The sequence below is a fragment of the Scleropages formosus genome, chromosome 3 (assembly GCF_900964775.1).
Source record: "Scleropages formosus chromosome 3, fSclFor1.1, whole genome shotgun sequence".
Taxonomy (NCBI): domain Eukaryota; kingdom Metazoa; phylum Chordata; class Actinopteri; order Osteoglossiformes; family Osteoglossidae; genus Scleropages; species Scleropages formosus.
The window spans coordinates 24,403,942-24,429,209 of record NC_041808.1 but is presented as its reverse complement, the minus strand read 5'-3'; the positions used below and the strand labels follow the sequence as shown (position 1 = coordinate 24,429,209).

At 40.5% G+C, this 25,268-nt stretch overlaps 1 protein-coding gene across 1 annotated transcript in view; it reads right to left on the bottom strand.

Moving 5' to 3' along the window:
• Nucleotides 1–21,080, bottom strand: part of LOC108936648 (type II inositol 3,4-bisphosphate 4-phosphatase-like) — a 97,495-nt gene extending 76,415 nt beyond the window's left edge. Inside the window, exons 1-4 of the mRNA XM_029249992.1 lie at nt 21,034–21,080; nt 18,652–18,696; nt 10,883–11,004; nt 8,673–8,789 (exon numbers count right to left, since the gene is read on the bottom strand). Coding sequence (XP_029105825.1) covers nt 8,673–8,789; nt 10,883–11,004; nt 18,652–18,696; nt 21,034–21,061 — 312 coding nt within the window. The 5' untranslated portion in view covers nt 21,062–21,080. The remainder of the gene's footprint in view (nt 1–8,672; nt 8,790–10,882; nt 11,005–18,651; nt 18,697–21,033) is intronic.
• Between the last annotated feature and the right edge of the window lie 4,188 nt (nt 21,081–25,268).

Genomic DNA, 25,268 nt, shown 5'->3' with positions numbered 1-25,268 from the left:
AGATATTTACTAAGGCCTTTCTGACACCAGTAATATATGAACTTAATCTCTCTTTAATGGTTATTCCCATACCGTCAGGGCCCCTCGAAGAGACTGCAGCCCTTTCCTGGGATGATCAACCTCTATAATACTTGGCAGAGCGTACAGTATGACTCAGGTGGGGACACTAACACATCTCATACCCACAGGCTGTAATTATCTTGATGAAAATACCAACAAGCATAGTATGAAGGTCTGTCACACTTCAGGTTATTACAGTTCTTTCTGGAATATGTTCAACTCAGGAGTACTCTTTGTTGGAACCTTTGTCAGCTAGGCCTGTTGTTGGCTGTCTGGTTCAAGGGCGTTCTGCTTCATGCAGCTTCCTTGGTTTTAAATTTGGGTTTCCATCCTAGCCTTGTGCTGTTATAGTTTATCCATACTGACCGAATACCGGAATGACCAAGAAGTCCAGTGCATTGCAATATTGTATTTTCAGTATGATTTACACACACATGCACAATGTCTACAATTTTTTGTCCCAAGCGGGGTCATGGCAAACCGGAGCCAAACCTGGCAACACAGGGCTCAAGGGCGGAGGGGGAGGGGACACACCCAGGATGGGACACCAATCCACCGCAGGGCACCCCAAGAAGGACTCGAATCCCAGACCCGCCACACAGTGGGCCCTGGCCAAACCTGCTGCGTCACTGCATCTTCCAGTATGCTTTATTTAATGCCTATTTCTTTTGACATACGACTATATTGTTAAAGCATTTCATTTACATATAAAAAGTTTACAATCCCATCAAAATTAGAAAATATTATACATTAAAATGATTGGTCAATTGCAAGTGATATTTTGTTTCTCAGAGCTGTTGGTTTCTAGAGTAAACACAGAACACGTAAAGTTGCCATCTTTGACTCAGACCACATGACCAATCATAAAGGATTTTTTTAATCATAAAGGATTATATATAAATATACACACACACACACACACACACACACACACATTTTCAGAACCGCTTGTCCCATACAGGGTCACGGGGAACCGGAGCCTACCCGGCAACACAGGGCGTAAGGCCAGAGGGGGAGGGGACACACCCAGGACAGGACGCCAGTCCGTCACAAGGCACCCCAAGCAGGACTCGAACCCCAGACCCACCGGAGAGCAGGACTGCGGTCCAACCCACTGCGCCACCGCACCCCCCATCCTATATAAATATACTACATTTCAAAATGAATAAATTCTGTAGTTCCATTTCCAATTCTAAAAAAGCTTATGAAGAGCAGATCCAGAAGACAGCAAACTAAAACACCTCCAAACTTGGGGATGGGAAATGTTGGATACTTCAAGTGCAGCAGAGCTCTGAAGGAAACATCTGAGGCCAGTTTTGGGCCTGTCTGATTTTACTCCACAGTTCATTTTCTCTACAGAATCAGCCAAGTTCCAGAAATTTGCTTTGACTTGTATTTCCTTGTCAACAGCGAATAGTGTTATCAAAACTCTTGGAAATGGAGAAAAAGCCTTTGTCAGCACAAAGAAAAATCTATTTGTAGCCACAGTCCAAAGAGGGGCCTTCAAAAACACGGATTTGGTTTTCCAGGGAAAGCGCTGATGTTGAGGCCCTTTCTAACTGGTCTAAAAAGCAGTCATTAGAAGAAGGCACAAGGAGATGACATTTTAGAGAATTAAACCCAAAAAAGATGGAGCGACGTGACTGGAAGACGAGTGGAAAGTCTGAATTTCAGCTGTCACAGCAGCTTGTTATCCGGCTTTTGCACTTGGGTGGTTCTGAGCGATTACTTCTACAATCTCTGCCTGGCCCTTCACCAAATAACTCCTTTAATTGGTTCTATTGACCTTCAGTAATTTTCTCCTCTAATATTAGGCTCTTATCTGCGCAAATTCAAAGTGAGGGCAGCGACCATAAAACCATCAACAGCCAATGACTTGTACTGGAAGTTCTAATTTAAGTGCAATTAATAAGATAGTGGTCACCTTAAAGTTTTAAATTTCCTCTACACACATGTCCCACACATTTCTTTTACATGTACAGGTAATAGTCATAAAAAAAAAGAACTGTTCATGAATCTCATTTTCATACTTGGTTAAACTGTCATACATATTTCTGTATGTACACATATATATATTGTATATCTCAAACACACAGACTGACTGAAGCCGCTTGTTCTGAGCGGGGTTATGGCGAGCCGGAGCCCAACCTGGCAATACAGGGCATCGGAGTGGAGGGAACACACCCAGGATGGGACGCCACTCCGTGGAAGGGTACCCCAAGCAGGACTCAAACCCCAGACCCACCAGAGAGCAGGCACAGGCCAAACCCACTGTGCCACTGTTATATATATATTATATACATACATACATACATACACACACATTTCTGAACGGCCCATCCCATTCGGGGTCACGGGAAGCCGGAGCCTAACCCAGCAACACAGGGCATAAGGCTGGAGGGGGAGGGGACACACCCAGGACAGGACGCCAGTCCATCACAAGGCACACAAAGGGGGACTCGAGCCTCAGACCCACCAGAGAGCAGGACCTGGTCCAACCCACTGCGCCACCGCACCACCGTACCCCCCTATACATATATATATATATTCTTTTTAATATTTATATCTATGCTTTTTTTTAAAACCATGGGGGGGGCAACAGGACATGGGTTCGATCTTCGTTCATCAAACTGAACATGTGTTTCAAGTGAATTGGTGACTCTAAATTGCTCATGTAGTGTGTGAGAGTGTGTATTACTGAGGTACAGATGAGTGACTCACTATAGGTAGTAGATCTAGTATTGTCAGTCACCTTGGGTGGAAAGGCATCAGCTAAATATGTAGTGCTCACTGGAAGTTGCTTTGGAGAAAAGCATTTGCTAAATGAGTAAATGGAAATTACAATAAAATGGTAATTATATAATCAGCCTTAATCAGAAAAGTCAGTGTAACAAATGCAGAAATGACATTTCATTTGTTGTACATTTCTTCAAAATTGTGAGATACTGTAAGTTGAGTGTTAATTTTAGTATTTTGAATATTTCACATTGTAAGAGGATAAGGGTCTCAGCATTTGTATATATACTGCAGCCTTCTACCAGACGAATAACATAGCTGCACTTTATACAGTTTGTTCCTGTGTTGTACCACACTCCATACATTTCTTCATTTAGCAGACACTTTTTTCCAGTGCAAAATACATGCTTACAGCTATGTCCCCATTTACTCAGCTGGGTAGTTTTACCAGAGCAACTTAGGGAAAGTATCTTGCTTTAAAGCTGCAACCTTTGGTTCTAAAGGCAGCAGGGCTAACCACAACACTACCAGCTATGCACATTATACTTTTTGCTGGAGATAAGTTAAACTTGAGTCAAAAATGTACAAAGTTAAATAATGAATGTTAAACGAAATTTTAGCAGCTATGTTATTTGTCTGGCAGAAGGCTGCAGTATATATACAAATCCTCTTACAACGTGAAATATTCAAAATACTGAAATTAAACCACTTGTGTGGTTTTAAAGGCAAGCCAAGGGAGGAACAAAGGTGGGCTGCCAGGTGTTTTCTCTGCATGTTGGGGGAGGCAAACACAGAGAGAAAAACAGAGCTGCTGCACACCCCAAGCGGGACTCGAATGCGAGACCCACCGCAAAGCAAAGCACCCGTCAAGCCCACCGCACCACCACACCCCTCAATTGAGTCCTCCTATTCCTTAATATTAGTACTTGTGAACCAAGAAAGTAATGTTTTAGCAAATATGATAATACTTCAGCAAGCATTTCACTGACCTGCTTTGTCACCGGTTCTCCGAAAATGGCAAAGTGATACCGGCACTATTAGCCCTTTGTATGATCTTTCGTGTAGAGCACAGGCATTTTTTAAGCAATGAATTCTACTCTTTTGTGCCGGTATGTTTCAATTATGATTTATTTTACACTTACTGTTACAGCACCAATATAAAAAATATCCACAAAACAGATTGCATTTGAGTTCTTATAATGTCACCTTCATGTGTATGAATAGTGTAGGAATCACAGATTCATGCTGCTGCTATTAAATGTGCAGTGTGCAGCATTCTGTTGCACTGTACGTCCGCAAGCAGGTGACACGATGAATCATAATACGAGCTACTGTTTGGTACGAAGCCTTGGACTCAGTGCTCTATAAATAGTCTTTGACAAGGGGAAGCCTTTTTAACTTGGCTCACTTCAGTGTTAACACTTTGTTCCACTTTGGGCGGCTGTATGGCTGAGGGCATTTTCACCTTTAATTCCCCACCCGTTTCATAGTACAGTACAAACATACAAAGGCTTCTTGATGCTCGTGATGCACAATAGATCACGATAGTCTCTTTAGAGGGTCTATGACAGAGCCGAGCTCCTGGAACACTTACACAACATGGTAATGGCTTTGCTCATGCAAGCCTCTTTGAACCTGCTCCTAATTCTACATTGTTATTTTCATTTCTTCTTCCAGGCTCTGACTACTTACCATCTGCCAGGCATCTCTACATCGTGGTTTTAGGTAAACCCTTAAAATTCCTCTTGCAATTAATGAGTTTTTTCATTGAAACTCACCATGGCGCTGCCACTCCTGTAATTACTGTATCATACCACTTCCTTTGATCTTATCCTATTTTCCTCTAGCAGAAAATGCCGACACTGGGAGGGAGATTTGGCAAAAACTGAGATTAATAATTTCCTCTGTGTGCTTCACGTAAATAAGAGTTACCGAGGTCCCCAGACACCTACCGCCCAAGAGTGACCCGCAGTGACCCTGTCTCTCCAGCTCCCTGGTCTCCAAGCTTCTGGATGCAGTGTCAGGTACATCAATCTTTGTCATCCATCTCAGGACCTGTGACCCTGTTCTTCCCGCCTCCAACCTAGCCAGCTGTTCCCATATTCACAGCAGAACCATAAGCGAGACCCCAAAAGGTCTCGTGCAGCAAAGTAAACAGTCCAGGTGAAAACGAATTAAATCTGCAGGACACCACTTCATTCAAGGTTACCAGGACTCAGCTGAAAATTCATAGCACCTTGCAAATTCATAAAATGCACATTTCTATGCGGTAGTTGCAAGCAGTCGACAAAAAATGGAAGTGGGCGGGTTGTTAAATGGGGAACACCAAGAATAGTCAGTGCAAGAACACGTGTTTCAGCATCTTCAAGATTCGGAGGCAGGCCTTGTGGAGACCGCCGAGGTGAAGAAGGAAGACCTTAGGAATTTCTAAGGAGTACTTTCTTTGAAACTGCATTTTGTGTCAACTTCAAGTATAAGGTCTTGAAAGTCAGAAGAACAGGAAAGGCATGAGTCCACACTTGAGGCTTTTCACATTACTGCAAAGTGCAAGGCGAAACGGAAGAGCAAACATGGATCAATTCAAAGTGAATTTCAGCTCAGGGTACAAGATGCCAATTCAATCAAAAACGCTCAGCAAAGGGCCCAGTTCCCACGGAAAGGCTTCTTGATGCTCATTAATGATGTGGGCTGCATTTTCCTGGAAAGGTTGGAAGGATTCCTTACGTTAAATGTCAAGTTTGATGTTAATCGCTACTTAATGGCAACTTCACCTGCATCTCCTTCCTGTTCAGAGGGATGTCTTTCGGTTGGACAATGCACGTGTCTGCTGAACATGCGTTGTTTCCATTTGATCTGATGAGCATAACAATGACACGGAGAACAAACCACAGTCTTCACAGTTTGATTAAAACCCTAATGTAACATATTCTGGAACATCACCTAAGGCAACATAAGGCTGGTATGAGAGGCTCCAGTGTTCCCTCTGTCCCAAAGAGCTGCTGAATCCCTTCCAGTATTCAAGAAGGATCTTAAAACTGATCAGTTTCAAACCCATTTCCCCCCCAAGCTCATGATACTTTTTTGTAAGTTAGTACCTCAGCACCTGCTACTTTTTATTTACCTATTTTTTTGTTTATTTTTATGCCATTTCACTTGGTAGCTACTGAGTGCAATGACAACGACTAAATTGAACAAACAGCTATGACTGAGCAATCATGTGTGTACCATGATGCTTTTTTGTTTACTCTAAGCTGAAAGTCACCTTGGAGAAGAGTGCATAAATGCATCAATGTAAATGCAAATGCGCAAATTCCTGCAAGAATAAGATACCACAGCAGAATTTCTGCAATCTCTAGTACAGGTATGCGTATTGTGTTTAGGTATAAGAGGACTGGGTCTAGTATTGATCACAGTAAACTCTAAGTCAACTACTTTTATTTTACATGTGTTCATGAGCAGACCATACTGGTGCTGCAGCAGGGTGCTTGGGGAGATTTACAAGGACAAGGTCCATTGAGGACATGTCTTAGAGAAGGAAGTCCAGGTTTTGTTGGATCAAAGCACTGTGGGAAAGAAGGAGGTTCCCCAGGCAAAGCCCATGGGGCAGCCAGTGAGTAAGCATGTACGACACATGAAGGCCACACCAAAGTGAGCTCATGTTGGCTCTCAACTCTGCCATGGAAATATTTCACAGAGCATCCATTGATCTATTTATTTCCTCATTCATATTAATTATTTACTTGCCTAATTAATGTTTATTTAAAAGCTATGGAAAATTATGTGCTCTGTGAATGTTAGGAGCAGAAAAAAGAGCTTTGGAAAAACAGCCTACAAGTTCTTAGGTCAGATGAAATAAGTTTCACCATGTCCAGGACACTATGTTTACCTACTTTCTGTCCTCTTCTTACAATTTAGTTCCTTAACAAATACCTCAGCAAATACCTTCACCTTCACATTACCAATTATAGAACTGATACACAAAGAACTCAGGTTTTACATTTTCCTCAAGGGTATAACAACAGAGCTGCTCGAAGGACTTGAAAAAGAAAGTTAGGAGCCCAAGTCCTTAACAACCATGCTTCCTGCTCGGCTACATACCATTTTTTATGATGATTTAAAATATGATTGAAGACCAGGGTAGAGCCTAAAAAGCAGCCCTCCTTCAGCACAGCTCCTCCACCGTTGTACAGTAATAGTGCTTTCAAACGATCCTGCACTATAGCATCCTATGGTGCTCCAGCGGAGCCTAAAAAAGGTCGACAGTCTGAGTGGGTTAATATCTATATTAGAGACCACTTGTTTCTATCTAAATCTCACCTCATCCAAGAATCCAATTAGGTTTATGGATGAGTTTGCTGTTTTGAGCTCACAGGCCACTTATGGGATCAATTTCATAACAAATACTAATACTGAAAATGGATATTCACATTCATCAGCCATCATTCTCACATAAATAGTGAAGAAAATGAACCTGCACTGCAATGAACCAACCTTTGGTGTATATTTGGTCTGCTTTGAAGATTGTAATAGCTATTCCCCTGAGTCCCCCAAGTCTAAGGCATCACATCAATGGTAATGTCTCGCAAGTACCACTTTACTGAGGGCTTTATGCTTTTTTTGAAGCAAAGCACATGTGTATAATTAATCCACAACAAAAAGCGAGACAGTTTTTAAGATCCTTAGCTAAAATATTCCTCTATTTAAGATTTCATTAAAGACATCCATATTTATAGCAAGGCCACACTTGAAGTCCCAGCATCATATGCATTTCTCCCCGAAAGCTGTACATGTATTTCTGCAGCAAGAGCATCTATAAGTGCTTAACGCGATTGAGCTCTGTCATTAATATCTACTTTCAATATTTTCCAGTGACTTTACACAGACTTTACTCTAGAATACCTTACATGTACAGAGTAATATTAACTGCCATGAGGTTACCTTCACTATACTTAGCCGTAATGAGATTTAAATGTCAAAGTACATATTATCTGTGGATGTCTTGGTGCAATGTGTATTGTTCCTCAGCACAGTCAGAGAGAAGCTGGTGTGTCTCTGCATTGCCAGCTCCCTGCTTGACTTCAAGAAGCACTGGGGTCAATGACCCAGCATCAGGAACCCTCCAAAGCCCATAATGAACACATTTAGTGCTGACAATGTGGCAAAGTGGCAAAACAGCAACTGTGGGCTCTCACTTCCTCTGGACCTCTGTGGCTTACAGTCCACTCATCCCAGCTGCATTTCCTTTCACCACAAGTGTAGAGCCAGGCAGTCAAAGAAAGCTTTGGAAACTACAGCTCATCCACACAGGACTGGACTGCAGACAACTGGATATTGATGGGACAGTCCATTGCATCACAATATTTTTTTAAATATATTTTTCAGAATTTAAAAAAATTCAACAAAGTGGAATAATTTATTTAGCTTTTTGCTGATTTAAAACTTGATACCATATAAAAATATTTTATTATAAATGAAAATTTTGTAAGGAAATGCCATAAATGCTGTGTCATCTTTCAATGTGACATTGTGATCATTGGTAATTTCTCTCAAGTGCCTCGTTAACTGGCTAAATGAAACTCGGACTGATTTACAAATCCCTTTATTTCAATATATGAAGCTGTTTACTTACATGAAAGTTTTAATAATGACATAAAAATGTTTTATTATAAATGCAGATTTGGTAGGAAAGTCAAAAAAATATATATATATTTATATGATACATTGGAATGAACCCCCCATCCTGTTATGTGTGGATGAACTGTTGTTGCAGCTCTACAGGTGTTAACTTTTAGACTGTAGCATCAGTGGACATAAAACACAGAAGAACCGTGAGAACAAAACACTACAGCAGAACGAAAAACAGAAGGTGCGCTCACCACTTCCTGAGATGCGTCCCTCACATCGTAGATGGTCAGCTGAAGCCGCGTCTCCTCACACAGAGGGTAGTCTGGAGGGAAGCTCACTCCCGTCAGGAACAGCGGGTCTCTGGTTCCCTGCGAGGCAGAAGCACAGGCACAGCAGTGTGGGCTGTCAGAGGCAGTTAACCACTGTGGAACCATCCCCCGTGGCCCTCGGCCTGCCCTGACCCAAAGTAAAATCAATCAAGGGCCCCTCAGAGTCAAACCGACCCCAGCAGGCCAGCAGAGACCTGCATTCCTCCCTTAAACAGGTAAATAAATAATTCTCTTTCCTCCCTGGGACAGTTGTTGAGTGCTGTTTTCACACTGGTGTTTATCAGGACAGCAAATTCACTATAGAGAAAAACAGCAAAAAACATTTAAGGCATTGGGGGCATCTTGTTTCCTACAGCAGATGTCAGAAAGACTTCAATGCAGCCACTGTGTTACATTTTACTCCTGGCAAAATGTGGCTTCCCAAAGGCTCCCATGAGTGTACAAACTCTACCCACTTATTAATGGGATTTATCGCCCTTCCCTCATAGTAATTACTAGTGTGAAAAGAGAGACGTATGGGGAAAACCTCCATGGGTGGAGATGTTATTGCATCAAAGCGCTGTATATGGAAAGGCATTTTGATTGGCTTATTTAAATTGCTGATTCACAGCGCACACCAACCCCGCCCATAATCGCGTTTACAAACAGGGTAATTACAAGCCACTGTCCACAGATGATCATGATCGAAGACAGATTCTCAGCGACGTCTTTTCAGTATGAAACACAAGACCTTCTCAATAATTATAACTTTGTTGGGCTGTTACATATTCTTACTGTCTGCTTACTGTGATAAACTGGCAGACAGAAAAAGGCACAGACGAGCACATCAAAGTGTTGGTGGTAGAGTATGAAGTTATGGATATCGGACATCACCGGCATGTGCTCTACGGTCCAGAAGAAGTGTCCAAACCATCGCTGCTGGCCACAGACAGGACAGAATTTCACGGCACAATGGCACTTTTCAGTTCTGCTGCGTCAACATCAACATTTCTCTTGCAGACCTGCTCCAGCAGACCGCTTTTTAATATGCATTGTGAATTACCTATGCATGCTTTACGTGAGCTGCTCTGTACTTTGTTTTACACACAGTTCTCAGCTGTCCATCTCATCTATAGTTTCTCTTGTCTGACACTGCTCTCCAAAGTGATTTACAGTGTTTGATTACTTTACACCGATTTACTAATTTAACAATAACAATTTAAATAACAAGGTACTTTTACTGTATCAATTCAGGATAGGTATCTTGATCAAGGATATTTCAGCAGGAGGCAAGATTCAAAGCTAGGTCCTTCAAGCCCAAAGGCAATGACTGGAACCACTATACCACCTGCTGCCCTCATCACCTTGACAAACATATGGAAACCTAAAAAAGAATCCTCTTTTTCAAGTATCAGCAGCAAGTTTGTTAACCCAGAAGTGTAACATCCTTTTAATGTTCTCTCACACACCTGAGCAGTCGTGTATTTTTAAGGAGTATAAATCCACCGAAATCCCCTGGCCATATTCTCCGGATCAGATAACCGCTGGCTGGAGCGTGTCAGCGTATGTGGAGAGCATTCAGACCTACCCGTGGTGGTATCTGGATCTCATCTCTGTGCGTAAATGCAGGTTTTGTAACAGCTGACTCCCAGCGCGAGCGCCTTGTACGTTGCCACCGCTTTGTGAGCTGGAAGCACGCGTCCATCTTATTTGGCGTCGGTCCAGGCCGTCAGGTTGACATGCAGGAATGGGACAAGTTTGTGCAGAACAAAAGCCCTCCTGCGCTCCCGCTGCTCACCCCTTGTATTTGAGATCCCTTACTGTCCGGGCAGTGTTGGACTCAGAGCTAGAGGCTGCCCTCCTACTGGACCACATTCACAAAAAATAACTGCCTGGAAAACTGAAGCAGAAGGGAAATAAGCCCCTCTTTGTGCAGGCGTTTATGAGAGACGTTATGTCTCTTTAGAAGGAGGCGGACCTCCTTCTCCTCCTCCTCCTCCTCCTCCTCCTCCTCCTGGGGCAAGTTTAATCATGACAACCAAGTATCCGCCCGGCGCTGAGGAATATGCTGAGGTATGCTGAACTGGGATGGGACAGGACAGGATGCTCAGCGGCCGTGCGGTTTGGCCCCAGAGGGGGACGGGGCACCTTACCTCCACAATCTCAGTGCAGGCATGTGTGGCGAGGCTCTCCTGCGAGGTGTTTACCACGGAGACCCGTACCACAGCGTTGGGCTTCCTCTCCCCTCGCACCGGGACGGCCAGTTCCTGGCATTCTGAAAGACACAGGAGGTTAGGGGTGAGTGGCGTGGAGAGCGGGTTAGGGAGAGAGAGCGCAGCTGGTAGGAAGTGTGTTTCAGGAGGATCTGCACAGAAATAGGAAGTCACATGCTGGAAAGCTAAAAAACAGACTTTTGTGGTTCCATACAGACAGTTTGAGTGTCGCTGCAGCCCCCCCGTGCTCACCTTCTCTCTCGCTCGCTCACTCTCTGCTGTCGTCTCGACTAAAAGCGCCGTTTTTATTGCACTTTAATTTCCTCCAGCAGGGCCGCACCGGGTCCTTGGAGCTTTCTATTACAGGAAATAACTGGGCAGCTTAAGCTGCCATGCGAGGGGAAGTTAATGTTTCCTTCTCGCCGCGGATTTATTATTCATGTTTGCTGGCCTCGCAGAGCACCGTTTCCAAACACTGCAAAACACACCGTACCAGCTGCTCAGAGCTCACAAACCAGCTGATAGTTTTAAATACTTTGCATGACTTTCACTCATTTGGGCAGAAATGAGGACATGGTCCATTAAAGCTGCAATTGTTACGACACTGATGAACAAAAGGGGCAGAACATTTTCGGCTGCATTCCACTTTCCTACAGGACTCATACGTGACCAACCAATACAGCCATGTAGCTCTACAGTAACTCTGTTTTGCAGGTACTCCAAGTTTAACAAATGCATATGAAATTACCTAATACTCCAGTATGCACATTTGAGCATTTATTATTTCTGATGATGCTTTTCTCCAAAGCAATTTACAGGGTACAATAACACGATATTAAGCTACTTTACCCATTTATACCGCAGCATAATTTTTACTGCATCAATTCAAGTACCTCGATCAAGACTATTATAGCGGGAGGTGGGATTCAAACCTGGGTCCTTCAAATATAAGGCAGCAGCTCTAACCACTACACCCCCTGTTGGCTGCCATAGTTCCACATTCTCCTCCAGTTGTTCCATCTAGCTGAGTTTGTTCACACGCTTCAAGTACAAGGAAACAGCTCTATTAGGATCATTATGAAATAGTATTTACTTGATCCTTGTATAGAAGGCAACTTACAGTGCTAGATACACTACATGAATCTCCCTACAGTCATCCAACTTTACAGCAATGTAACACACACACAGATTACAGGCAAAGTCACCAATCCATCTGAAACACCTATCTTTGGACTGTGGTAGGAAACCAGAGCTTGCGAGGGAACTCACGCAAGCATGGAGAGAATATGCACATGAACTCCGCACAGACCGAGCCACATTCAGACTTGTGTCCGAATGTACAGCCCACTCATTGTGAGGTATCAGCACTACCTATTGCTCCACCATGTTGCCTTTTTAAAGCATTATGCATTTACATTTATTCATTTGGCAGATGCTTTACCCTAAAGTGATGCACAATGACTAGCTCTAACCACTAATAAACATATATGCTTTCATTGTTTTGAAACAAGGAAAAAGGCTTTACTAATAATGAATATTATAATCATTAAAGCATAAACAAGATTGAATAGATGAGTTGTAAAGTGCTTCTGAGCTCCATTTCCAGCTTTGTGAGCCCCAGAAGTAACATCAGCCTGTGGTATCCTTTCCATCAAAGCCTAATGGTTCCATTTGGCTGCTTTTCTTTGCAGCCTTTCACGAAAACACTGAAGATCATGGGAGGTCTATCCATCCTCCTTCTGCCGAAAAAGCAATAACTGCAGTTCGTTGTTTAGCTATGGTCCTCAGAGAAAAGGAGGCAGTTTTGAACTGGGAAAAAATACACATTAATGCTAAACTTCTGAAAAACACTACTTAAATTTGTACTATGTAGTAGGAGCTCAACTAAATATTACCGGCTGAAGTTTATGTATTTTACTCTTTTATTATTATTAAAATAACTGACATGTTTCAAAATCTCACCCAGGCACCATTAAAGTGCAGCGTGATGAAAATGCAATTTTCCACTTAAATGTCAAACAGAACAAATATTACATGCTTTGGAATTAACTGTGTTCTAAGTAAAATATCTAAAACTGTCATAGTTAAATATGCATACACTCAATTACAAGCCATTTTAAATTGTCAGTAGTTTTAAGGGGATTATTTTTTCTGCTTTAAACCCTCCTCATTTTCATTATTATGAATTAATAATACTCTTTAGAAAAGTTAACATATGATATTATTTTTAGATACAAAACTTATATATTATACAAGTTAATATATATTAATACTTTTCCCCAAGCACAAATACAATTTTTCCTGAAAAAAATAGGAGGAAATCACCAGAGAAAATAGCTGTAAATTTAGTTTGCTTTAAATGGTATATGTTTCAACCCTTGCTACAGTATTTACTTGGGAACAAAGTAATAATATCCAGTCAATTAAAATGTCAGGGCTGTACTGTTTGGAAATTTCACCAGACATAACTGATCCCTGAAGCTCTATTGTTCTGATGTCTGACAGGAAGAAACTTATAAAGTTGACAAGTTAAACTTCAGGTGTAACATCCCAAAGGCTGCTGATTCCATAACAGACTATAGGGGTTCATTAGAACCTACTGGAAATGTGCACCACCACATTACCCGAGTGTGGACTAGCCACCACAGGAATCCCTTTTGACAATACCCCTTCTCTTTTAAAAACCAACAGAAATACAACACAAAACCTAAAACAGCACAACAGATACAGACATAAAGTGTTGTGTGGCTCAATAAAACACAAAGTGCTCGATACAGAACTACTGCAACATCTCCCCTCGGGGTGGCACAGTGGTGCAGCGGGCAGCAGTGGTGCCTCACAGATTCTGGGCTGTGAGGCTTGATATGGCATCAAATCTTTTTTAATTAAAACGATATATGGACATAACAGATTCCCATTGTAAAGACCTCTGCTAATAATTGTTCACTTGGGACTCAGACTAAGTCTGGCTTCCATGGGCGCACAGGGAAACGACATAAAGTAATGGAGAAACTATCGGAATTTGTGTGAGTAAGTGTGTGTGATTGCCATTTGATGGACTGGCATCCCATCCAGAATCATGCTGACCTTTATATTCTATGTTTTTGAGATAGGTTCTGGACCAGACAAGCAGTTATTCATAATGGATGGACAGATGGATTTCCTTTCCGTATATTGGGCCTCAGTCAAGCAAAACAGCGCTCCCACCCTGGCAAAAGCCCTCACATTTTATCATTTTCCACACAGTCCTTTAGTGACCAAACAGCTTGTTTTGTAGCGGAACACTTTAAAATTAAATTAATTTTCATGCAAAGTAGAGGTCTGTGCTCACCATTTTACCCCGTTATGCTAAAAACCCAAAGCAGTCAGCCTGCAGTTTAAAGATCTAGTTCTTATGTTAGAATCATGTTTCAGCAATTCAGTCAATTCAGAGTTTTCACCACTTTTTCACAGCATCAGCAATTACCTGGGGAAAATGCGTAGAAAATAGAATACATCAGAAAAGCAAGGTAGTAAACAAACATCACATTCACATTTTTGCAATCCGCCTTTATTTTCCAGTAAACTGTCGCCATAAAAGTGCACGGGCACAAGGAGGTTATATGCAAGTTTACCACTGTCGGCACAAAAATATCACACCGCTGCATTTCTATTCTATTGCTGTATCGTGTTAAGTGCCCAGTTCAGGACCCAAAGCACTGCTGCTGTCTGCACCTTTGGCATCAGCAAGGGAAGTTACCGTTTAATTTGCCGCTTCATTTTGTCAGCCATGTGCTCACGAGTCATTGTCATGTGATGGTCATGCCTCTGAGTCCCATCCATATCGAGCCAACAATAAGCCTGTGAAAGTCCTCTGACACAGCACAGCACATGAGGTGAATCCTAATACTGCTTTATTGGGCTCCTGTAAAACATTACAGGAAAGGCAGGACCCTAAAGGGGAATATGGTGATAGAATTAGTTTCACTGCTATTAGTTTTACTGTCTTCACAGCTTTGAGAAAAAAAAAAAAAACTGTCTAATAGGACGAAACATCTTGCATGTGTTTAAAAATAAGCAAATTAATTATACAGAATTTAATGAAATGTGACAAGTCTTTCACATTGAAATTATGTGAGTAAGGTATTTTAAAAAAAAAAAAAAAACTAATGAGAAACAATCCAGATGACATAATAGAATTTTTTTCTAATGTTAATCTGGCTATTTCTGCATGAAAGCCCAGGTCCACTTTGGGCACCACAGAAAAAGTTGAAAGTAATTCCTCTTTAGGGTTCATTATTTGTCAAAGAGACCTACAGTTACCAAGCAACAGCTGTGACAATGGTTCTCACTACCTGGTAAATTATTTCCAGATAAAAAAGGAGTGATGACCAAATCCTACAATGCTCCAGGGGAAAAGAACGGTGTGTGCAGGACCTGATCTATCACGTCCAGGAGGTGTGGAATAATTCATGAATCAAATTGTTCTTGCATCAGCAAAATCTGGTAATTTTTGTATTCGGTAAATCTGCAACTTCTTTATTCCATTTTGTCCACCTGGGTTAATGATCGACAGTCAGATATTCCTCATGACACCTCCCAAAGTAGCACTTCTTGTGTAACTGGTACATTACAAATGCAATAGATTTATAAATATATGAATATGAAACTCAAGACACACTTTCCAAAAATACTAAATGGTCCTCAGTCTAATTGTAATAATTATTTTCTATACACAGACATTCTTTGATTTTACAGAACATACAGATGTATATAGACATAAGCTGATCATTACTGTTCACTGAGAATTTCAGCAGAATACAGATGATTACAATAATTTAAAAGCAGTATGATCAAAACAAATCAAAATATCCACATCTCATCAGTGAAAAGTGTATTTACATGTCATAAAATCAGGACAATTCAGCTAAAATTATATTAAAAAAAAAAAGTAATATTGAGGAAAAATAAGCCTTGTGGATGAATCAATGCATTCCAAGACTTGGACTGATTTTCTTAGTTCAATTTTGGGTCGTCTTCATCAAATGCCCAGTGCAGAGGGAGTGTTGCCCTGCAGGCATCTCATTAAAAATTGAAAGATGGGATTCAGACAATTAAATTCTCATTATGACAAAGATTTTGAGGGTGATTGGGCTTAAGAAATACAGCAGTCAGTCTATTCTCTAAACAACACTGTGGAACTGATTCATTGCTCGTGTATTTTGCAGGTCAAACTGTACTCTTGCTTGCATAGTGCAGAGTTGTACAATTAGTCCAAACATAGTTAAGAGTTCATAATGGGATCCATCCCCAACCATCAGGTTGTTCCCATCAAAGCAACTATGGACTACTACTGGCAGAAAAAACTTTCAGAGAACAACTGCTTTATGGATCTCACAGAAACATTCTTCTAGCCCAGTCATTAAAAACATCCGGCACACATGCTGTATACCACTTAGAGTGAATGCAGACTATGATGTTAAATCCAGACACTTTGAAAACACAAACCCATTTTATAGAATAAAAGAGGATTTCAACACAAATACATTCTGACAATGCTCTGTCTAAATGAACAGAGAAAAATTCAGTATGCCCTGTAACATCCAGTTAAGTAAAAACACACAAAAAATTGGAATGTTAACCTAAGACTTTACACTGCAGACAAATCGAGCTATTAAATATATAATTCCAAGGATACAAAGATATATAGGCTCTTTAGAGAAGAGCAATCATGTCCATCTTCCAACTACAACTGATGCTGAGAACTTTGACAGGTTTCCTTAAACACCAATTCTGTTTAACACAAGTGGAAAAACCTGTCTTCTGCTACTGTGCTGTTTAACCCAAATTAAATAATTTGCTGTTGATGAAGAAACACACACTGTCTGAAACTACTTGTCCAAGCAGGGTTGTGGTGAATCAGAGCCTAACCCAGCAACACAGGGCGCAAGGCTGGAGGGGGAGGGGACACACCCAGGACGAGATGCCAGTCTATCGTAAGGCACTCCAAGCGAGACTCGAACCCCAGACCCACTCGAGAGCAGGACCCAGTCAAACCTACAGCACCACCACACTCCCTCTTATTGCTGAAGAGCTAAATCTAAACAATTTAAGAGCTCAGAAAAAACTATACAGAGGTGTCCACCAGGAAAAGGTCTGGGGGACGCTACAACCACTGGGACATTTGTTTAAAACAAGTTGAAGAAACACTGGCTCAAAGCAAAAATAACTCCTGAGAATCACACTACGCTATTCTGGATATGAGAACTACTATGTGTGATTGCTACAGGATGCGTGGACATGTCACAGCATCTTTATGTTGAAGATTTCTGGATGAAGGTCCATGAGACTCTCCAGGAGGGAGCAGTTCTTTGATACAATAAGAAAATCAGTCTTAGATGTTAAAAATTTTTAAAACTAAACTGTTTTGGGTTCTTTATTTTATGGCTATTTCACACTTGTATGGCACAACTGTGAATGCAATAGTTTTAAACGCTTTAAGCTCTTAAGCTGGGGTGGGGTTTAGAGATCTCCACACAGCCATCAGCTCAAAACTGAGAGAAGTCTACTTTGATGTTTAATGAGTGTCTTTACCAATTAAATCTACCCTGTGTCTCAGCACATAATGTTAATTCAAAATAATTTGTTAAATGTTCACTTGTACAAATTGTTACTTACATAGCTAAATAATTTCAAGAACATGTTTGTACTGTTCTCTGTATTTTCCCAATTTCTCCTGCCATGTTTATGCAAAACCCTGCTGTCTTCTTGCTCCCAAGAAAGATTAATTTGCATCAGAGCTTAGTCATCTTTAAAGACCAATAAAGACCATTCATCCTAGAAAGCATTTACTTAGTCTCAGCCAATGAGAAAACTCTCCATTCATTTCCCAAGAACTCAAGGAGGGACGTGATCAATGCGCACAAGAGCAGAGTTGAACAAATCTGCAGGAATTCAAACGATCTGGCACTCTATTACAGACTGCGAGGTTTCCCAGTGGTAGCAAACATTGCCGTGACGGACGCTCAATTAGTGGGATGAGTTACATGCCCCCCATTTTCCTCTGACCTCCGTAATAGCGCTGTGACCTTGCCCACTACACGCCGTCAGTATGCTGTAATCCTGTCCCATGGGAAGCAGCATCCCATCCCTGAAAAGCAGCATCATACTCCCTGCAGTGTGAAAGGCCACATGGTCCTTCAGCCTTGTCACCCAGGAAAAGATTGCTCCTGCGGCTACATGAGGAACACGCCAAGGCAAGCCCTGCTAGCCTATGTTATACTCACCGCTGCAAACACACCACATGCCCACAAAAGGGCTTCCAGTCCACAATTCTAGGAGAACTGAGAAATTGACCAGAGAGAGCACAGGGCAAGAAGCAAAGAGCTCTCCGTTGCAGGTCAGGAAAGGTAAAAAAAAAAAAAAAAAAAAAAACAACACTTTCTATTATGACTTAATAAATGCTTATTTGGGGAAAAAAGTCTTTACTATACAAAGGGGCTCTGTCATTTAGTCATGTGATATGCAAATTAACAGGAACACAGAAAAATTACTTTTCAGTGCAATTAGCCACAAAGATTACCATAAATATACTGCATCTGAGATCAAGTAACAATCAGGCACAAGACCATCTCAATGGTGAATAAAATGCAGATTTCAAACTTAATTCCTGAAATATGAAGTCAGTGGCAGTGTTTAAGAAAAAATGTGTAAATGTTCAGTGAACTCACCAAGGCTGAACTCCAGCTGTGGCATCTTGGGAATCAAGACCGCACCTGCAGAGACAAAAGGCCAAAGGTCAGTCTTCCTTTCTTTGACAAATATGAAACATATAAGTTTCAATAGCAATGGGCATGTACAACAGGATAGCAGTTTTTTTTATGCATATTAATAGTAGTATTACCAATAAAACAAACAAAAAATGGCAATCAGAACTCAAACAGGTACAGAAATAGCTTTTTCCAACAAACAATGCCCCTTGAGTGCACCTCTGAAGTGCACATCTTAATTCATAACCATACTTGAACGGATATTAACAATACACAATTGGCATCCACCTATATATTAACAGAATTCAGATGGAAATTTGCACTGGCAACTGTGAATAGTGTAAATAATATATTTACTAATGATTCACCAACTACATCTCTTGATGGGTAATCTTGCTCCTACTTTCAGTAATTGTATTGATTAGATTTTGTATTTCAGTATTTTGTACAGTACACTAAACACAGTAGCATACTTTTTTAATAGTATTTGTAATATTTTTCATAGTATATTGAATAGTATTGTATTTCTCTTCAAACTTTGTTTCTTTACACATGCCACTTTGATGTTGTTCTGCTATATTAAATGTCAAAATTTATGGGCATGCAAACATATTTCAATAAAGTTATCTTACTGCCCTAACAATACACATAATAAATTGAAAATTTGTAAAGTAAAAAATAAAAGCAAATCCTGCAGCAGTATCAAAGAGTTAACCTATCTGGAAGTAGCTCCACATGCATCATTTTGGCAAGTGGCAGATTGGCAGTGTTGTTCTCTGTGTGTGTTTATGTGTGTGTACTCAGAACTGTCACAGAGCACGGAAAAGCTCATCGCTTCACGAGTGACAGCTGTAGTGCATCAGAATCCCCTGACAAAACGTTGTTTGTTCATCCTGTTACCAGATGTGTCGGAGAGCAACGTTTTCAGAGGTTCATACTGCTGCCTTGACAGAATCACGTCAAGGTGTGCACCATCGGTCCTACTCATGCTGTCTGCCCGGGCTCCACTCTAAGCAAACACAGCACCCTCCCCACAATTTAAAAAATCACTGCAACTGGAGTTGCCTTCATTATATCCTTCATGGGGTAAGACAGGTCATGTGAATTTACACAATGAGGCCGACAAGAGACACCCATGTAGAGCCCGGTAACGTGGCATCAGTGTTTACGAACATCCTACTGAGAGCGTCTCTTTGCAACATGAAACCCTGTACCCGGCACGGTATTGGTGGCACATGGGATCGCCTGGTGGAACACATACAGGATTTGTGTGGTGGCTGCATGCACCCTCATTACAGTAAACAATACAAACGATGCCATCTGTTAGCAACACAGGGTGTTTAAAATGCTGCTTACATCCAAAACTGGTGTCTGCTACATGAATCAAACAAGCACTGCAGATCTGGGGGTTTCATTTACATGAGCAATAACAAATTCTTCAGACGTACTCTGATACCCAGTTTACTGCTGACAATCAACTTCAGTGCAAAGACTAATCAACATCATCGTGAAAGACACTGATATCGGGCCGAGGCTCTGATCACATTCTAGTTACATTTATTCATTTAGCCGACAATTTTAGTGATTTAGAGTGTTAATCTTCTTACACTGATTTACCCATTTACACAGCTGGTTAATATTTACTGTATCAATTAAGGGTAAGTACCTTGATGAAGTGCTCTACACTGGGAGGAGGGATTCAAACCCAGGTCCTTCAAGTGCAAGGCAGCAATACCTAACCACCTGCTACCCCTTAGTGGTATGGCATCAATCAGCATGAATTAAATGTGCATCTAATAAACAAATATTGATGTTTTGCATGTTCAGTGTTATCGTCTTCTAAATAAACTGCATCACACATAACACGTATTCAGACTGGGTCCTGGAGTGGTGGCTGTGTCCTTCTCTGTTGTTTGTGACTTTCTTTCTAAAGATTTCATCAGGCTTAGATTGTCAACATTACTCTCAGCGCAGCGAATTCGTTCAGTGCTCCGGCTGCAGTTTGACTACAAGCCTCTTCCTAATCATGCTGATTTGGCTCCAGCAAGTTTTGTTGTGAGGACAAAGGATGTGCTACAGAGGAAGAAATTACAAAAATAAATACTCTCTGCAATGAAAGTGCTGGTGAGGGTTCAGAAAACATCTATGCTGTTTTGATATCAGTAAAATTACACCCCTTTTCCTCATACAACAGGGTGCCATACAATGAATAAAAAAACTTCTACAGAAAGCTAAAGAAAATATATACCATTTTTCATACAACTGACTTACTATTCAGTACAAAAGCATTTTTTCCCTGTAACGCAGTCATTTTATGCCAACAACAAGTATATTGTTTACTACCTACTATATGTTTCACTCTGCAAAGCATAGAAATGTTTTGCTTCTTCCACAATAAAACCAAGGACGGCATACACTTCCTCTTTCCTGCTTCCAACTTCCTGCTTCATACTTCCTGTCCCGTTGACAGCCTCAGCCAATCACAGCTCTTGATTATGGTAAGTCAAACATCAAGCAATTAACTGTATAGACATGTAAATATTATTTTATGAATTATTTAATGCAAAATTAATTAAATGGTTTAATTGCATAAAAGCTTTTATATCATGAATGTCGAATATACTATCATAAGTAAAGTCCTTCTCTTGTGGTTTATGAGTTAGAGTCCAAGGGTGACACCGATTGACTCTCCTGCACAAATCATTGCACTCGTTTCAATAAATTTGGTTAATACTAGATAGAATTCAATCATTTTTGTTATAAATATTGCAGCATATTATTTTGTTATTCTCATATAGAAAGATATATCTTAATTTGCTTAACTTTTCATTTTACGTGAAATATTTTCGGTCTGGAACCAATTATTTTTCCAGCAAGAAATAATAATAATTCAGAATCCTTATTAGAGGAATTGGCCTAACAGCTGATTATTAGAATCAATTAAAGCTGTTAGGTGAAGAGTGTGCATAGTTAAACAGTTCGAAAGTATAATGACAGACAGTTCAAAGAGTATGTAGCAGTCATACTTACACAAAAAGTCTAAAATATGTTGGCAAAATTACACATAAAAATCCACATAAGCTTTAGCATCGATTATTAAACATAGAGAGACTACGCATTATGTTAAATGTGTGTTGTCATTTTCACATCTGGCATTACATTTTAAATTAGGCTTAAAAGTTGAGATGGAAAGGGACAGTAATTTACATATCAAATCAACTGTTTCAAGGCAGGTCAGGGAAAATAATCATTGACAAGTAAATAGTACAAGTACGCAAAGTTTAGAAAACTCTATTTCTTTTCTGCAGTTTTTCAGAGACAGTTCAAAGAAGTGAATTGCATTTAAAATCCAGACATGAAGACACTGAAGCTACAGAAACCTGCAGGTAAGAAAATGCAAAGGACAAAGATGCCGAATGAAGGCTTTTTAAAAATATTAATATTTAAGGTTTAAGGTAACTGCTCCTATTTATATCACAATATGAAGAAGAGGTATAACTGCAGCAGCAGTAATCTCCTCCATTTCTTTCTGCATTTGTGAAATTGAAATACTGTTTTCTGTTACTTAACTGAATTAATAATAAACTAATCAATCTTTTACAAATGCTGCCAAAGTACAAAAGTACATACACACACACATTTTCAGAACCACTTGTCCCACAGGGGGTCGCGGGGAACCGGAGCCTACCCGGTAACACAGGGCGTAAGGATGGAGGGGGAAGGGGACACACCCAGGACAGGACGCCAGTCCGCCGCAAGGCACCCCAAGGGGGACTTGAACCCCAGACCCACCGGAGAGCAGGACTGTGGTCCAACCCACTGCACCACCGCACCCCCCTTACAGAAGTACAAAACTACCAAATTCGATTTGATTTGTAATAAAAATAAAAAGTGTGCATTGACATTGAAAGCCAAAATTTTTGGCTTGAGGGACACTGATATCAGTGAGATGTGGCATGAGGGATGTGTCTTCAATGTGACCCTGCATGTGGTCCTGTATTTTCAGTCTACAATTAACCACATTTTACTCATAGTGGCAACTTAAAATTATATCTGTACAACATGGACTATTCAACTTCAGTCTAAGAAAATCATGTCCAGTAGAATTAAATATCTCCTTGGAACAATAACAGTGAGTTAAATTGCTTCATTGACAAGTTTGATGGTTCATTGCCAGGCTGGAACAAAAACTTCTTGGACTTGGTCCTTCAGGACTGAAGTTGAATAAGTGTGATATCAGTTAATTGCATCACTCCTTCATTACACTCATTACTCATCCTACATTTGGCACAAGTCAAAAGGGTTGAGTTCTTAGTCATCTGAACATATGGACAACTGAGGGCCTAGGAGCTCAGAAATGCTGGAGTAGAGTACAGTCTTGTCACGGCTAATCAAGGACAAGGTCTGGCAACATGATCCTTTCTGTCTCAACACGCATTTTACCGGGGGTCCTGTTGGTTAGGAGGACCTCCATCCGCCCACGCCCATCTGCACACATCGAGCAAAAGAAAAAAACAGCTGACTTTCTGATAACCCATGGATTTCATCGCTTTGATATGTGCTGATCCACCCAGTCACCCATGTCTACACAATGTAAAACAGAATGACTGACTCAGCATACTCTTGCTCTTGACCTCACTGGCTCTCAAGACTTATCATCTCAGCTTCACATGAAGCTACTAGCATATTATGTTTTGTTGGCATGTTTCTGTGCAGTGAAAGCTGTGAATAAAGAAATTGGTTCTTAACAGTCTGTAACCTGTTACACTATCTTTAGCTGCAATGACCGCAACATTTCTCCAGTAATTACCTCTGTCCCTCCATAAATCTCTTTTTTGCTAAATTGACTTTTGCCGGTGAAGGTTTCAGTAGTTGAAAATAGTATTGACAGGGCTGACCTAAATTAAGCCTGACTGTGTTCAAGCAACTAAGTCCAATTAATTCTGTTAATTATGGTGAATAAACTAAGGGGGCAATAACTTTTTCCACACCAATGACTGCATATTTGACTGTCCCCCACACAAATGAAATCACATTAAAAGAACACTTCTGTCACTTTTTCTCTCCCGGGCTCAGTTAATGTACTATTAGAATGGACAAAATCATCTGATCAGATGTTAATAACCAAAATCTGCAAATACAAAGAAATTGTAAAGGGGCAAATACTTTTTTCACAGCACTATAGTCTATCACTCTTAAAAAAATGCCACCTAAAAATAAATTTAAGACATTAAAAGTGTAACAAGGCATTTTTCAAGCCTTAAAAGAGAAATCAATAACTGTACAAGTTGTTCTGAGTACAGTAACTGGCTCAATGTGAGTGATGCTTACACAGCATTTTCCTTCTTGCAGCAGTTATTAATGGTGACCATGCAATTTGTCATCAGAAGGATGGTGTTATCAGATATGATTAGAAAACAAAGTAAATTTAATTCACAAATATTGCCCAATTTTTTAAGAAGCACATTAAAAGTAGCTAAGACAAGGAAGACATGAACAATACTGACTTTCTAACCGGAACTTTCCCTGGCTACCATGGAGTTAAACTCACGGTGATCTTGAGTTAAAAATTTTTTTATTATTGCTTCAAAGGTATCTTACAATTCCAGAATTCCACTTTGTATCAAGCAGGTACATTTAAAATGAGGCCTTTGCAGTTTTAGAGAGTCCTGACTTAAAATATTTTTGAAAAGACTGTCATCTCTTCTGCCCCTCGACAGTTACAGTCAAACTTTTTGAATGTGGATCTCTTGAGCTCCAAGACATCCTACGAAGTCAGAAGAAATTAAGCTATAAGTTATGGATGCCATAAAAGCAAGCTATTCTACTACTAGTGTGGCTGTATTGGCGAAATACACAATGCAGTGATTTATCTGTACGATTCACAAACTGAGACGACAGAGCCTACAGTTCTCGGCTGCAAGATCTGCCAGACACAGCATATGAGGATTAAGGCACATCCCTTGACACTTGATCATAATTACCGCTGTAAAATGTAATATTGTGCGAAGAACATGGCTCTGTTTCACACAGCACAAACCAACTGTGGACATTTAATATGTATTCTAAGGCCATCTGAAAAAAGAACTGATAGTAAATCCAACAGAAAATACAAATTAAGTTGACAGGCGTTAAAGAAGATCTACACTACTGATGCCACAGTCACTCACTTTCCTTCCTTGGTGACGTTACAATGTCAATACTGGAATTACAGCATCGACAGCAGCACACATATCTGAACACTGGCAGGAAGGTTATTTTTCCTGCCTTTAAGTTAAGGAGCCAGCACAGAGACTGAATTTCAGAAAGGATCTTAATGACTTTTTCTCATCTTGCCATCCTTCCATCCCTCATCTGTGTGATGTGAAAAACCGGAAAAAGTGCCAGGCATTAGAAAGTGTATCATATTTCATCTCTTCATTGGACACAGTCTTTGCTTCATGAATCATAGGAAGGGAAAGCTTTGAAATGTATGAGAATGAGTACCCTTGAGCAAGGTACTTACCCAGAGCTGATACAGTAAAAATTACCCCGCTATATACATGGATAAATCAGTGTAAGTAGTTTTACATAGTCAG